The sequence below is a fragment of the Eriocheir sinensis genome, chromosome 31 (assembly GCF_024679095.1).
Source record: "Eriocheir sinensis breed Jianghai 21 chromosome 31, ASM2467909v1, whole genome shotgun sequence".
Taxonomy (NCBI): domain Eukaryota; kingdom Metazoa; phylum Arthropoda; class Malacostraca; order Decapoda; family Varunidae; genus Eriocheir; species Eriocheir sinensis.
The window spans coordinates 9,962,745-9,976,335 of NC_066539.1; the positions used below are offsets into that span (position 1 = coordinate 9,962,745).

The 13,591-nt window shown below is 45.5% G+C and overlaps 1 protein-coding gene across 1 annotated transcript in view; it reads right to left on the bottom strand.

Annotated features, from left to right (window-relative positions):
• LOC127005898 (multiple C2 and transmembrane domain-containing protein 1-like) overlaps positions 1-13,391 on the bottom strand; it is a 243,787-nt gene extending 230,396 nt beyond the window's left edge. The window contains exon 1 of the mRNA XM_050875250.1: positions 12,736-13,391. Within this exon, the coding sequence (XP_050731207.1) occupies positions 12,736-12,757 (22 nt within the window). The 5' untranslated portion in view covers positions 12,758-13,391. The remainder of the gene's footprint in view (positions 1-12,735) is intronic.
• Positions 13,392-13,591: the final 200 nt, after the last annotated feature.

Sequence of the window (13,591 nt, forward strand, 5' to 3'; positions counted from 1 at the left end):
TATCAGGGAGAGAAGAAGAAAAGAGGGAAAATAGATGAGAGAGAGAGAGAGAGAGAGAGAGAGAGAGAGAGAGAGAGAGAGAGAGAGAGAGAGAGAGAGAGAGAGAGAGAGAGAGAGAGAGAGAGAGAGAGAGAGAGAGAGAGAGAGAGAGAGAGAGAGAGAGAGAGAGAAGCATGGGCGTGAGGGAGATCAATATGTGTGTTCTGGGTTTGTGAATGCAAGGCCACTCAGGAAGAAGTGTCTACCTGGCAAGGGTGGCGAGGTGATGGGCTGATTAGGCAGGTGCAAGGACAGCAGGTGACAGGGGACAGGCAAAAAAGTAATGAAGATGATGATGGTAATAATGTTAGTGATGATGATGATGATTAATGACTAGAAAACTAAGTGATGCGCGATAACTGATAAATGACAAATAATGAAGAGAAAGAAAGTAAGCGATGCGCGATGAGTGTTAACTGAGAAATAAAAAATAGAATGAAAATAAGAGATACGCGATGACTGATAACTGATAAATAAAGAGAATGAAAGTAAAGTGAAACAAGATGGGTCGATACCGTAGACTAATGCGCATGACAGGAAAATAAAAATACAATGTAGCTAAAAGTATTCTTAGTCAAAATTATGTTACGAAGAAAAAAGCTTGATATATATACCACTTTTAGCCGCAGTAAAGTTTAGCAATGAAGTCTGGGGGGGGGGAGGGGGGAATCGTGGTTATGTGGGGGGGAGGGAGGGGGTAGCTCTGTGTGTGTGTGTGTGTGTGTGTGTGTGTGTGTGTGTGTGTGTGTGTGTGTGTGTGTGTGTGTGTGTGTGTGTGTGTGTAGACTCGCGGGCACAAAAGAAAATAATAATGTTGTCTTTCCATCCCCTCAAGGCGCCAACGTCCTCCTTGTCTTCTTCTTCTTCTTCCTCTTCTTCTTCTTCTTCTTCTTCCTCTAACTCCTCCTCCTCCTCCTCCTCCTCCTCACCACCACCACCACCATCACCATCACCACCACCACCAGCTGTCCTCATGGTCGTGTTTGTGGCGGAGAAAGAGACGGTAGTTTTAGATGTGGTTGTGGTAGGGATTGAGGTTGTGGCTGTGGTAGTGATAGTGATAGTGTTGTTGTTGTTGTTATTGTTGTCGTTGTTGTTGTTGCTGTAGATAATGTTGTTGTTGTTGTTGTGGTGGTGGTGGTGGTGGCGGTGGTGGTTGTTGTTGTAGTTGGTGGTGGTGATGGTGGTAGTGGTTGTTGTTGTAGTTGGTGGTGGTGATGGTGGTAGTGGTTGTTGTTGTGGTGGTGGTGGTGATGGTGGTAGTGGTTGTTGTTGTGGTGGTGGTGGTGATGGTGGTAGTGGTTGTTGTTGTGGTGGTGGTGGTGATGGTGGTAGTGGTTGTTGTTGTGGTGGTGGTGGTGATGGTGGTGGTGGTGATGGTGGTAGTGGTTGTTGTTGTGGTGGTGGTGTTGGTGGTGTTGGTGGTTGTTGTTGTAGTTGGTGGTGGTGATTGTGGTAGTGGTTGTTGTTGTAATTGGTGGTGGTGATGGTGGTAGTGGTTGTTGTTGTGGTGGTGGTGGTGATGGTGGTAGTGGTTGTTGTTGTGGTGGTGGTGGTGATGGTGGAAGTGGTTGTTGTTGTGGTGGTGGTAATACTTTTTTCTCACCGGAAGCAGCTTGATGATGGCCAGCAATATCCATTAATAAACCAAGCAGCACACGGCTTCTCGAAAGGTGATATTGTTGTTTACCTTTTCTTATTATTAATTTTTTAGTACTGATATTGGTGACGGTAGTATTCACATTTTCAGCAAAACCAGTCATAATAGTAGTAAAAGTAGTAATAGTAGTAGTCATCAGAAGTAATAGTAGTAGCAACATAGTTTTAATACTGCATATTCATATCGTTTTAGCGATGAGTATTTCTTTCCATGGCGTTTCTTTATTTCAAGTATTATGCGGGTATCTGTGTTTTTATTATTCATTCAAGATTTCCACTTAGTTTTAATTTTAAGAACCTAATCTATTCTGAGTATATCGCTTTTTTTGGTAAGAGAAATAAAATGTTGTTATTGTAGGATATCAATGTATTATTATTATTCAAATGTAACGGGCTTGTCGGGGGGCGTTTAAAGGGTGTTGATTAAGACTTGAGCTTCCTTAAGGCGAATTATATTCGTAGCCTTTATGTACAAGAAGCGACGGAGCGAGAGCGACTGTCGTTGTGTGTCAGTCGGACTCTCGTGAAGGAGTGGCGAGTTACAGGTTGGAAAATAATTGTTACAATTGGTCACGTATGTCAAGGTGACCTCCACGCACCATCGGAGTGCGAAGTATACAAAACTGAGACGGTAAACACTGACGGACGACATTCCTATAAGGTGGCGTGATCTATCTGTTGTGGGTTTTTCCATTGACAATTGTATGCCTAATTCGTGGTGATATTAAATAATAATAATACATTGATATCCTACTATAACAATGTGTGAAGGTAAAAATAGAATTACCTTTTGCAGTTATCTGTTCCATTAGCCAGGCAAGCATTATGGCCGTTATTGCATCTCGACGTGCGCTTTGAAATCACGAGTTAATGTAAGGTGTGTTTATCATGCAGCTGTTAATGTATCTGCTCGTCAACAGCTGTTATTATTATCAAATTCTCCATCTGATTCATGGTCGCTGTAATTTCGCCTTTAGTCTCCGGCTCGTCATGTGTCCTCTACGAACCTCGCTCTCTCCCGAGTTGCAGTCTGTCACTGGTTAAGTGTTCGTCTGGGAGGCGCCGCTGTGCTCATAACGGCGTCTCGTACTATCATAGCGGCGCCTGAGTAATAGTAATGTAACAGTACGTCACAATAGCAACGATGAGTCAACGGTGGGTAAAATCTAAACAGCGAAGGCGAGTCAACAAGTTCAACAAGTTCAACAAGTCTATCATATCCATCGAACTTTCGTATAGTTGTGAGAACCCAAATTATACGTTACGATGTCTGTATGTGATGCTAAATAGCCAAATACACACAAAAAGAAGACTTTTAAGTAAATTATTGAAGGTATGCCGGTGTGCTCCTCTTTCAACACACTATGGTATTGCCGACGCGATCCTGGGGAAAGAGACAGAGCGACCTGGCTGCTCCGGACGTCAGGAAGCAGACCGACGGAAAACACAACTCCGTAAAATGGGACACTCTGCAGCAGTGGCGGGGTCAGCTGGGGAAGGGGGGGGGGGGTACAGCGATAACGGTGCCGCGTTGCAGAAAACTCAGCAGCACCTACACGCCTTCAGTGATGCCTCAGTGTGATGGAGGCGGCGAGGCATTGTTGCATTGCGAGAGTTCAGGGCGAGGATGAAAGGTGATGGTAGGAAAACAACCTCCCGCTGGTGCTGCTGGTGGCCAGGCAACAGCTGAGTCGTGCCAAGAGGGAGCGAGCCAACCATCCAGCCAGCCAGCGAGGCGTGTGGCTGGCTGGCTCGCGGCGGTCATCTACAAGGGTCACAGGGATCTCTTCCGTCCCTGCTGAGGCAAAACACATAACATACGATACAAGCTCAGCGCCCTTGCTTGACACAGTGACAAGAACGACGAAAGAAAGGCTACAGATGTATAAATTATAGTCAGTGACATTTTTCGGCCCAGAGACCTTTAATAATACCACCCAGCCCTGTACAATAGTGATAGGTAAGAGGGAAGACTAGACGAAGTTACAGTCCGGGAAGTTTTCGGCACACACAAAGCATAAGGACATCAGTCACTCCTACTGAATAGCGTCTGAACCAGGCTGGCACATGCACGGGGTGAGTCAGTCCTCCACAAGAACTCTTACTTCCGTCGACTCCACAGACCGGCGCCAAGTTACCGGATCCAGGACAAGGATGCCGGAATCGGGTGTCGGGGAACGGGACAACTCCTGACGCTTCTTCCGCCCATACTCGGGACGCAGCTACAACGACGGACTGGTGGCGCCTCGGGAGCCTCACCTTTATCGGAGAAGTTTTTCGTGAAAGATCGCAAGAAATATTTTAGTAGATATCTTTCTTTCCTCACTCATGGCGACGATGCTTGGTGGGATGGAAGGACGAGTTTATGGACACAAGTTTTCCGTGCCACACCTCGTTTTCTTTATGGAAGCGAGTGTCGTCTGCTGCCTGGGTTGTGAGCTCTGGGAACGACGAATGACAAGGTAAAAATGAAATGTCACAGCTAAAGGGGAACTACTCCATATTACGATGACAAACGCAAGAGCTTCACATTAGGTATACAAGGCAAAAAAAAAAGGAGAAAATGCAATATTCGTGCAAAAAAAGAAGGGAGAATAGTCGTCCATTTCGAGCACTTGACACAGGGCACATAACAAATATATTAATAACACATATCGCGATTAACTTTTCTACAAATGCTGTCATCAAGTTTCACATACACAATATTATACGTCCATTACTAGATGATTACCGTGAAATGATGCGCCATAAAAGAGAGAGAGAGAGAGAGAGAGAGAGAGAGAGAGAGAGAGAGAGAGAGAGAGAGAGAGAGAGAGAGAGAGAGAGAGAGAGAGAGAGAGAGAGAGAGAGAGAGAGCGAGAAAGGGGCGGGGCGGGGGGGGGGCAATACCAGGACAAGGAAACGGACATAAAGTGTGTGTGTGTGTGTGTGTGTGTGTGTGTGTGTGTGTGTGTGTGTGTGTGTGTGTGTGTGTGTGTGTGTGTGTGTGTGTGTGTGTGTAAGTGCAGGTCATTACCGCGTCTAGACTATGAGATCAAGCCTGTGTGTGTGTGTTCGGGTGGGAGGGGGGGGGGGGCATAGGTGATGTCCCTGCGAACGAGAGGGACTGAAAAGGGGGGTGAGGGGAGAGAGAGAGAGAGAGAGAGAGAGAGAGAGAGAGAGAGAGAGAGAGAGAGAGAGAGAGAGAGAGAGAGAGAGAGAGAGCATATGCATAAGAAAACACTTTGTACGTGAGGAAAGAACTGAGAGAAAGAAGGAGAGGATGAAAGGATAAAACAAAGATAAAAAATGAGGGAGAGGGAGAGACATGGGCAGGAGGAAGGAGGGAAGACAGGAGGAGGAAGAGGAGGAGGAAGCGGAGAACTAGGATAGGCGTAAATGACATAGAGAAGATAAAACGAGAAATGAGGAAGGAATAGGAATGACACGATGGAATGGGAAGAAACACATAAAAAAAATAGCGGAGGAGAAAATGAGGGAAGACGATCATAAAAGAACGAGAAACCGAGGGGCATAAAAGGAAGAATAGTGAGAAGAAGGAAGAAAAGAATGAGAAACGGGACACTGAATCAATGAAGAAGCTTAAGAATGGGAGGTGGGAGTGAATAAGAGAAGGGGATCAACAAAGCAGTGAGGAGCGGAGAGCAGACGGAAAAGACCTAAGTGCCATTCTCTTAAACATATCAGCGCACAAGTACACATATTTGACACGGTTTTCGTATGAGTTTTAGGCACATCCATGGGTAGTTTAATGACCGTAGTGGTAGTTTGACCCATCCTCTGTACCACGAACCATAAAAACACTCATTAGAACACGATTCATCTCCCCTTTGGCCTTTGGAAATTTGTTGATGTGAGAGGCGGAGGCGTCTAAGAGCACCGACCTCAGGCACCGAGCGTTGTGGTCTGCATCATAGGAAGTGCCGCTCCGAAAAGTCTTCAGTACGTGGCGCCAGAGTCTTCAGTACGTGGCGCCAGAGTTTGGGAAGAACGACTCAAGGATGAAGAACTTCCCTCCCACAGAACACACGACGGCACTGAAGGTCGTATTACTAAACATTTCGTCGCCCAATTTCACATATTTGACAAGGCTTTCATATGTGTTGAGTGCATTTCCAGGAGTAGTTTTATGACCCTGGTGGTAGTTTGACCCTTCTTGAGTAGCATGAGCCTAAAGAAACACTAATTAGAACCTGATTGATCCCCTCTTTGACCTTTAGAAATAGCTGATGTGAGAAGTAAAAGTATCTTATAATACCGGAACTTGACAAGGCTTTCATAGAGGCTGCATCAGTGGTATTTCCACGTGTAGTTTTTTGAGCCTGGTTATAGTTTGACGAGGCCTCTGCACCATGAACGTGAAAAACACCAATGAAAACCTGACTAATCCCCGTTGCGGCATGTGGAAATAGTGATGTGAGAGCCGAAAGCGTTGAGAATACAGGTCTTATAAGCTTAAAATCAGGGTTCTGTCTATACGCGCGCCTTAAGCCTTTAGAAGATGGAAGGGGACACGTGGAGGAAACATGGCGGATAATGAGAGATGGCGAGGGGACGGACGAAGGGATGAATGACGGGGAAGTGCATGAATGAAGAGAGCTTAGTAGGGAAGGGTGGCAGCGAGAAGGGACGCCGACACATGATTTAGCGACATTAAGGTTCGTCGCGGCGTGAATATATTCCCGCGTCTCATAAGAGGAATGAAGTTTAGTCCCCTGCAACTTCCTGGACTGAAGGATTTTAATATTTTTCCTCGCTACCTCTGAGGGATACACGTATTGGTCACCACAAGATCGTATATTTCTCTAAACTCGTTCGTCTCTTCGTGTCTGGTTACTTTGATGTCTTTAATGAGTTATCGATCTCAATTCCACGATGAAGATAAACCATTATATTGTCATCGAGCTGAATTATCGGGGTGACATAACAGAAAGAGAATAACACATCAGGTTTAACAATACTTTTCCTTTACGTATTTCCTGACGATGGATATAACAAAAAGGTAATGAAATATAAACCAAATTACTTCCCAATCAATGAAATCCACTTTCTTTCGTGACGGCAAATTGGTAACTGACATTTTTTTTTGCTTTCTTTCATGAGAGAACCGCAAACGAGGCTCAACATGCATCACAAAAGATAAATGAAACACACACACGCACACACACACACACACACACACACACACACACACACACACACACACACACACACACACGTCGTAATCAATAACCGGCCCGTCGTGGCGCCTTCTCGCTAATCCTTAACACCAATAACTATTACGAGGGTTAGTGGTTCCCGTCTCGCCGCCAGCCAACAAGTCCACTTCCACCGCCGCCGCCACGTCCATTAGAGCCCGTCGCAAACACATTACCCACCATTGTCAGCCTAATTCTACTAATACCACTTAATTATCGCCTTTACACCCATTCTCCATCACTGTCAACCCAATTCCACTAATATATTCCACTTAGTTACTACCTTAACACCCACCTCACCCACGCCCGTCACTGTCTGCCAAATTTCACCAATACCCCTTCCACACCCAACACAAAATCCACTACCTTCTCCGTGAGCTCAATTCAAGTAACATCACCTACAGTTACCCCTTCTGTACTCATCCCGCCCATTACAGTCAACCCTTCACAAACTACCTTCCATTATAAACCCAATTCCACAAAAGCCACCCCCACTTACAATCCACTGTACACCCATCAACGCCCCACTGTCTCCCACCACTGACTTACTCCACTGTTACCAACGACAATTACCACGGTCACTATAAACTCACTGCTAACCCACCAACCTCTACTCATTCACACTACAACCTTCCTCTCCTAAAACCATGTACCATCAACCACCACTATGTTATAATAAACCACGTAAAACTATTCAGTACCACCCATACACTTCCACCTATAACCTGATGCTACTACACCCCATCCTTGTTACCACTACATCTCCACCTATTACCATCACACCCAACGCACTTAACAACGACAACGATCCACTGTCAACCACGTAAAGTCACCTACTGCCACTGAACATCCACCTGAGGGATACTTTAACACTTACAGCTGTTCTTCCTATTGCTATTCACCTTATTCATCAACCACAAGAGCATCACTTCCACAAACTGTACTTTATCCACCACAACCACCACAATAAACAACCATCCTCTACTACCACCACCTACAACAACAACAATACCACCATCACCCCAGTACCACCACCTGCAATCAACCACCACAACCTCCCCCACCAACACCATCACCTCCAACAGCACCTCCACGTTCACTACCTCGTACACAAGCGCCGCCATATATTTTTAACACCGAATCTCCTGGCCCATAACAATTTATTTCTCCCGCCTCGTGCCTCCTCGTATATATTGTTTTAGGTCGACTTCCGGGCGAGGCGGAAAGTGGATATATCTTCTGTGCTGGGAAGGTAGGAAGAAAGGTAAAGGCTGGTGGGTACGCAGGTGATGGGTGGGTGGGTTGTGTTGGAAGGAAAGTTAACAGGTGGGTATACATGGGATTATTTTTCTTCTAGGTTGTAATTGCAGGTGTGTGTGTGTGTGTGGGGGGGGGGGGAGATCAGTGTGTGTGTGTGTGTGTGTGTGTGTGTGTGTGTGTGTGTGTGTCTGGGTGGGTGAGTAGGTGTGGATGATGAGATGAAGAGCTGTACTTTGTGATGGAGATACCTACTCAAGCACGTACTCTCTCTCTCTCTCTCTCTCTCTCTCTCTCTCTCTCTCTCTCTCTCTCTCTCTCTCTCTCTCTCTCTCTCTCTCTCTCTCTCTCTCTCTCTCACACACACACACACACAGAGAGAGAGAGAGAGAGAGAGAGAGAGAGAGAGAGAGAGAGAGAGAGAGAGAGAGAGAGAGAGAGAGAGAGAGAGAGAGAGAGAGAGAGAGAGAGAGAGAGAGAAAAAGAGGAAGGGAAGCCAGAACTTCCCTTCAACACGATAAAAAATTAAGGTAAAAGGCAACTTTTGATGGAGTCAGAAACAGTAAATAAAAAATAAAAGTTTGAGTGACGATAACAGTGTGTGTGTGAGTGTGTGTGTGTGTGTGTGTGTGTGTGTGTGTGTGTGTGTGTGTGTGTGCATCGTGACCTTTAGATCGCTTGACCTTTTATGTGATATTAATCAGGCAAAAATATATTTACATCTGCATGCTCTCCTCCGTCTTGCCTCGCACACACACACACACACACACACACACACACACACACACACACACACAGACACACACACACACACACACACACCATCGACCACCACCTGAGTTACTCCCTCCGTGATCACCTCCCATCAACCTGTCGCTCCGCCGGGATGAGCCGCAGGTACGTAACTCACACAGGTGGCCGCTTTATGGCGCGGGGGATGGCTTATTAAACTTACATCCGACCCCGACACCATTACCCCCCCCCTCACCACCACCACCACCACCGTCACCCCCACTACCATCATTATTCTTATGTGTCACTTAGAAAAAAATTGTCCACCGTTTTGCCCTTTTTAGACGCAATTTATATCCTTAGATCAGTAAACACGTAAATTCAGTCCACAAACCATTCCCACGGCACGTATAGAACACACACTCCCTCATTCATCACTATTACCATTGCCCATTACCTCCATTCACTACTGTCACAATTATAAAAGATTAATAAGTTCAAGAATCTCCGTTGCAGGTATTAGGGAGTTCCACATGCCTCAATCCTTTCCTTTCCTCCTCCACCGTCTAGACACCGTAGCACACTGAACGCACGTTACGACACCTTAGCACACAACACTCATCTTCCAGACACCCATTCCTCTCCACCCTCTCCCCCTCTCGCCTTATGACTCTTCGCCCTCTTCTCCATTTTTAGAGGGAAGAAAGTAACTATAAGGCTCGAACATAATAAACAAAATAGCCTGCTAAGCACTGCTCCTATAAAAGAGAATAGAACAGCGTGGCCAGAAGAAAGATCAGTTTTGAATGGAGAGGTGTCTTGATATCGAAAACAAATCCTCATTCTTTATTTCTTCTTTTTTCTTTACTTCTTCCTTTTCTTCTTTTACTTCTTCACTCCCTCCTCTCATTCTTTTCTCTATTTTCTTTTAATCTTATTCTTCTTTTACATTTCTCTCTTTCTTTATTTACTTTTCAACTTCCACGCACTCGTTTTAATCCTTTCCTTTCCGTCTCCAGCGTCAAGAAACCTTATCACAATTTATAACAGCTTGCCGCACGACGCTCCCCTCATCTCCCAGCCTCACATTCCTTGCATCTCCCCTACACACTCCCTCGTCTTCCCCTTAACAAACACCTTTTCCTTCTCTTCTTTTAACGTTAGCTCTCTTTCCTCTTACTTCTATTGGTTTCTCTCTTTTGATTCTTCTTTTCCTATACTCTTCCTTCTTGTTCTTCTTCCAAACTATTCTTTCTTTACTTTTTTACGTTATATCATTTTCTTTACTTACTTTGGATTCTCTTTTATTTTTTTCATTTCATCGTCTCTTTCTTCTTATTCTTATTCTACTACCTCTTCTTTCTTTACTACCTTCTCCTCCTCCTCCTCCTCCTTCTCCTCTTCAACTCTTTTTCTTCCTGCTCTCCTCCCTTCACTTAGTTGCACTCCACGTTCATCATTTTAATCCACACCTTAATCTCCACCTTTGTGCCGTCGCTTCCACCCATAAATTTGCATCCTCACCTGCCACACCTGTCATACGCAGCTCCCGTCCACCTCCTGCTTCCCCTCTTTGTTTCCACCGTGTTGGGTATTGTCCTGTCATTTACCGAACCATCCTCCTCTTCCTCTACCTCCCCCTCTTCTTTTCTTCTTCTCCGTCTCTTCTTGTCCTTTTCTTCTTTTTGTCCTTGGTCTTCATTTCGTTTTACTCTTTCTCTATCTTTTCTTCTCTCTCTTCCACTTCCTTTCCTTCCTCCTCTTATTGTTCTTATCATTATTATTGTTATTTTTCTTTTTTTTATCGTTTTCATCTTCTTTTTCATCTTGTCCATTTCGTTCTTCTTCTTCTTCTTTTCTTCCTCCTCCTCCTCCTCCTCCTCTTCTTTTTCCACCTTCTCCCCAACCCATAACTTCGCTCTCTCTCCCTTGAAGATTCATGATAAAAACAACACGCACACACGCACGCACGCACACCCTTTAATCATCTAAATCATCCGACACGTCAATAACGGATCGTCTCGGAGCACGTATTGAGGTCATTAGCATAAAGTTTCCATCAACCACGGGATAATAAACGTTTCCCGGATTGGACTAAGCTGGTGTTCTTTTTTGACTTGTTTCTTCTTTATATTAGCTTGGGTGATTGATCAGTATATTTATCTTAACAAAAATAATAATAATGAAGAAATAATAATAAGAGTCAGGAACATAGGTTGGTATTATCAGACGCTCCTATACCTCTCATATCAACTCTTTCCAAAGGCTAAAAAGATCATTCGGGTTCTAATGAGTGTTTTTTAGGTTCATGGTACAGAAGAAGTCAAACTACCAGAAGGACCATAAAACTAGACACCTCTCCACCCGAAATTGACCTGTCTTTCGGCCACTCTTTACTTCTATCTGTGGTGGGAGCGGTGAGTAGCGGGCTATTTTTTTCCTCCACTCTTTTTGTTGCCCTTGAGCCGTCTCCTTTGTTGTAAAAAAAAAAAAACTACACCTGGATATGCCCAAAACTCCTACGAAAGCCTAGGCAAATATGTGTCCTTGGGAGATGAAATGTTTGACCCCATACTCTCCCCAATCCCTGCATCCCGCACTTCGATTACCCATTTTCTTTAGTTCCCAAGAATCCCTTCGATCCAGTAATAAGAAAGGCGGGGAGAAGATATGTGAGGAAAGGTCGCTTATACTGACATGTAATTGAAGGTTCGGGTGATAGAGACGTAGAATTTATGTTTTGTAAAAGCAGTCACGAATCAGTGTGTGTGTGTGTGTGTGTGGGGGTGTGTGTGTGTGTGGGTGTGTGAGAGAGAGAGAGAGAGAGAGAGAGAGAGAGAGAGAGAGAGAGAGAGAGAGAGACTAGCCTAGACGAATCAATATGAAAAAGATTGTAACGAAAAAGATGAATGTTTATCACACACACACACACACACACACACACACACACACACACACACACACACACACACACACACACACACACACACACACACACAAACAAACAAACACATCATGACAGGAAATGGTGTACTGGATAATGAAGAAGGAAAAAGGAAAAATCAAACACAAAGACTGAAAAGGGAAAAAACAAAGCAAAACAACAACAAAAAAACAGAAAACGAAGACTAACAAAAACCAACATGAACCCGAACACAGACAATCAGGGAGGGAGAAAATTAAAAAGGCAGACAGACACCCAGGCAGAGAGACACAGACAGACAATCACACAGACCGCTGCACACATTTCAGTTAAGCGAAGACAGGTAAGGACGGAGACACATGTGAGGGCGGACAAGGGCGGGGAAGGGGGCGGGGCGGCTTTGCATAACACTGCTGTCGTTGTAGTTCAGTAGACTGTGAACCTCACACAAATATGACACTAAGAGAAGTAACACACACACACACACACACACACACACACACACACACACACACACACACACACACACACACACACTCACTCACTTAGGGTCACACAAACAAAGATAAGTCACGCACGAGACAGCAGGAGAAAGGGAGAGAGAGATAACCATTCCGCCTCGTCTCCCGGCAATCAGGGCGGGCAGCGGCGGGCGAGTGTGGTATCCTGTGCATGACACGACTCGTAAGGCTCCCGGTGCCCGCCTGGCGCCAGGAACGAGGCAGCGAGCGCGTGGCAGAACATCACGGCCCTCGCGACGCAGCCTCACACTCACAACTCTTCACAACAACACACAACTGGCTTTACACGGCAAAATAACTCGCAAGGAAAGCCACGGTGCCTTATCACACCCACAGGGCGGGCAGGGGGCGTGTCGGACCCAGCCACCCGCCACACAGTCACCACAACACCGAGAGGTACACGTACCGTCCGGCACGGCCGGGTCCATCGCTGAACTGGATCCAACTCAGAGAGGATCGATAAGAACCGCGAAATTCGTGTGAAGCGCGCCGAGGTTCAAACGCTCCTACTGTAGATGGCTCTCCCGCGCCCAGACAACTGAGCGTCGACGCCCCCGCCGCCTCCACAGAAAACGTTACCGGCCATCCAGAGAAAACGGTCACGAATCGCCAACTTCATGACTGTGACTTAAATGTTCCTGCTTTACCGATCATTAGATCTCTGATCGCCCTCCAAAACTGGTATTATCGTTGAAGGGAATGCAAATAACTAAACTGAGAGGATACAACAATTCTACCGCCTCGCCCCACCACCGCCGCCACCGCCAAGATTACTTAGTTAAGCGCCGCCACCGCAGGGAACCGTGACGGAGCTAATGTTTGCCAAACTTAGCCTTCATAATGACTATGCATTGCGGTCTTTCGCTGCGGTGCACGCGGCGGTGACTGGCACTATGAGGGCCTGCTAACACGCCACAAGGGAGAGGAAAAACTACTCTGGGATCTGTTGCTTCAAGTATTATTGTAAAGTTCATTGAAACATATTAAAAACGCGACAGATGTGTGTATAACAAAATAAGCGTTAATAAATAAACCGAAATAAATATGAAGAAATTAAATCCAGGTGCAATCATGAGGAAACACGTTTTTTTTTTTCTTGTTTTTTCCGCCGCTTGGCAAAACGAGTAAGAAGTTTTGCGTCGACTCCTGACAAAAAGTTACCCCATTACGACCACAGTGCCATAAACCAGGGTGCCAGTAACTGTATAATGGGATGCAGGGTGTGGTGCAATGGCAGAAGGGACAATCAGATAAATGACCTC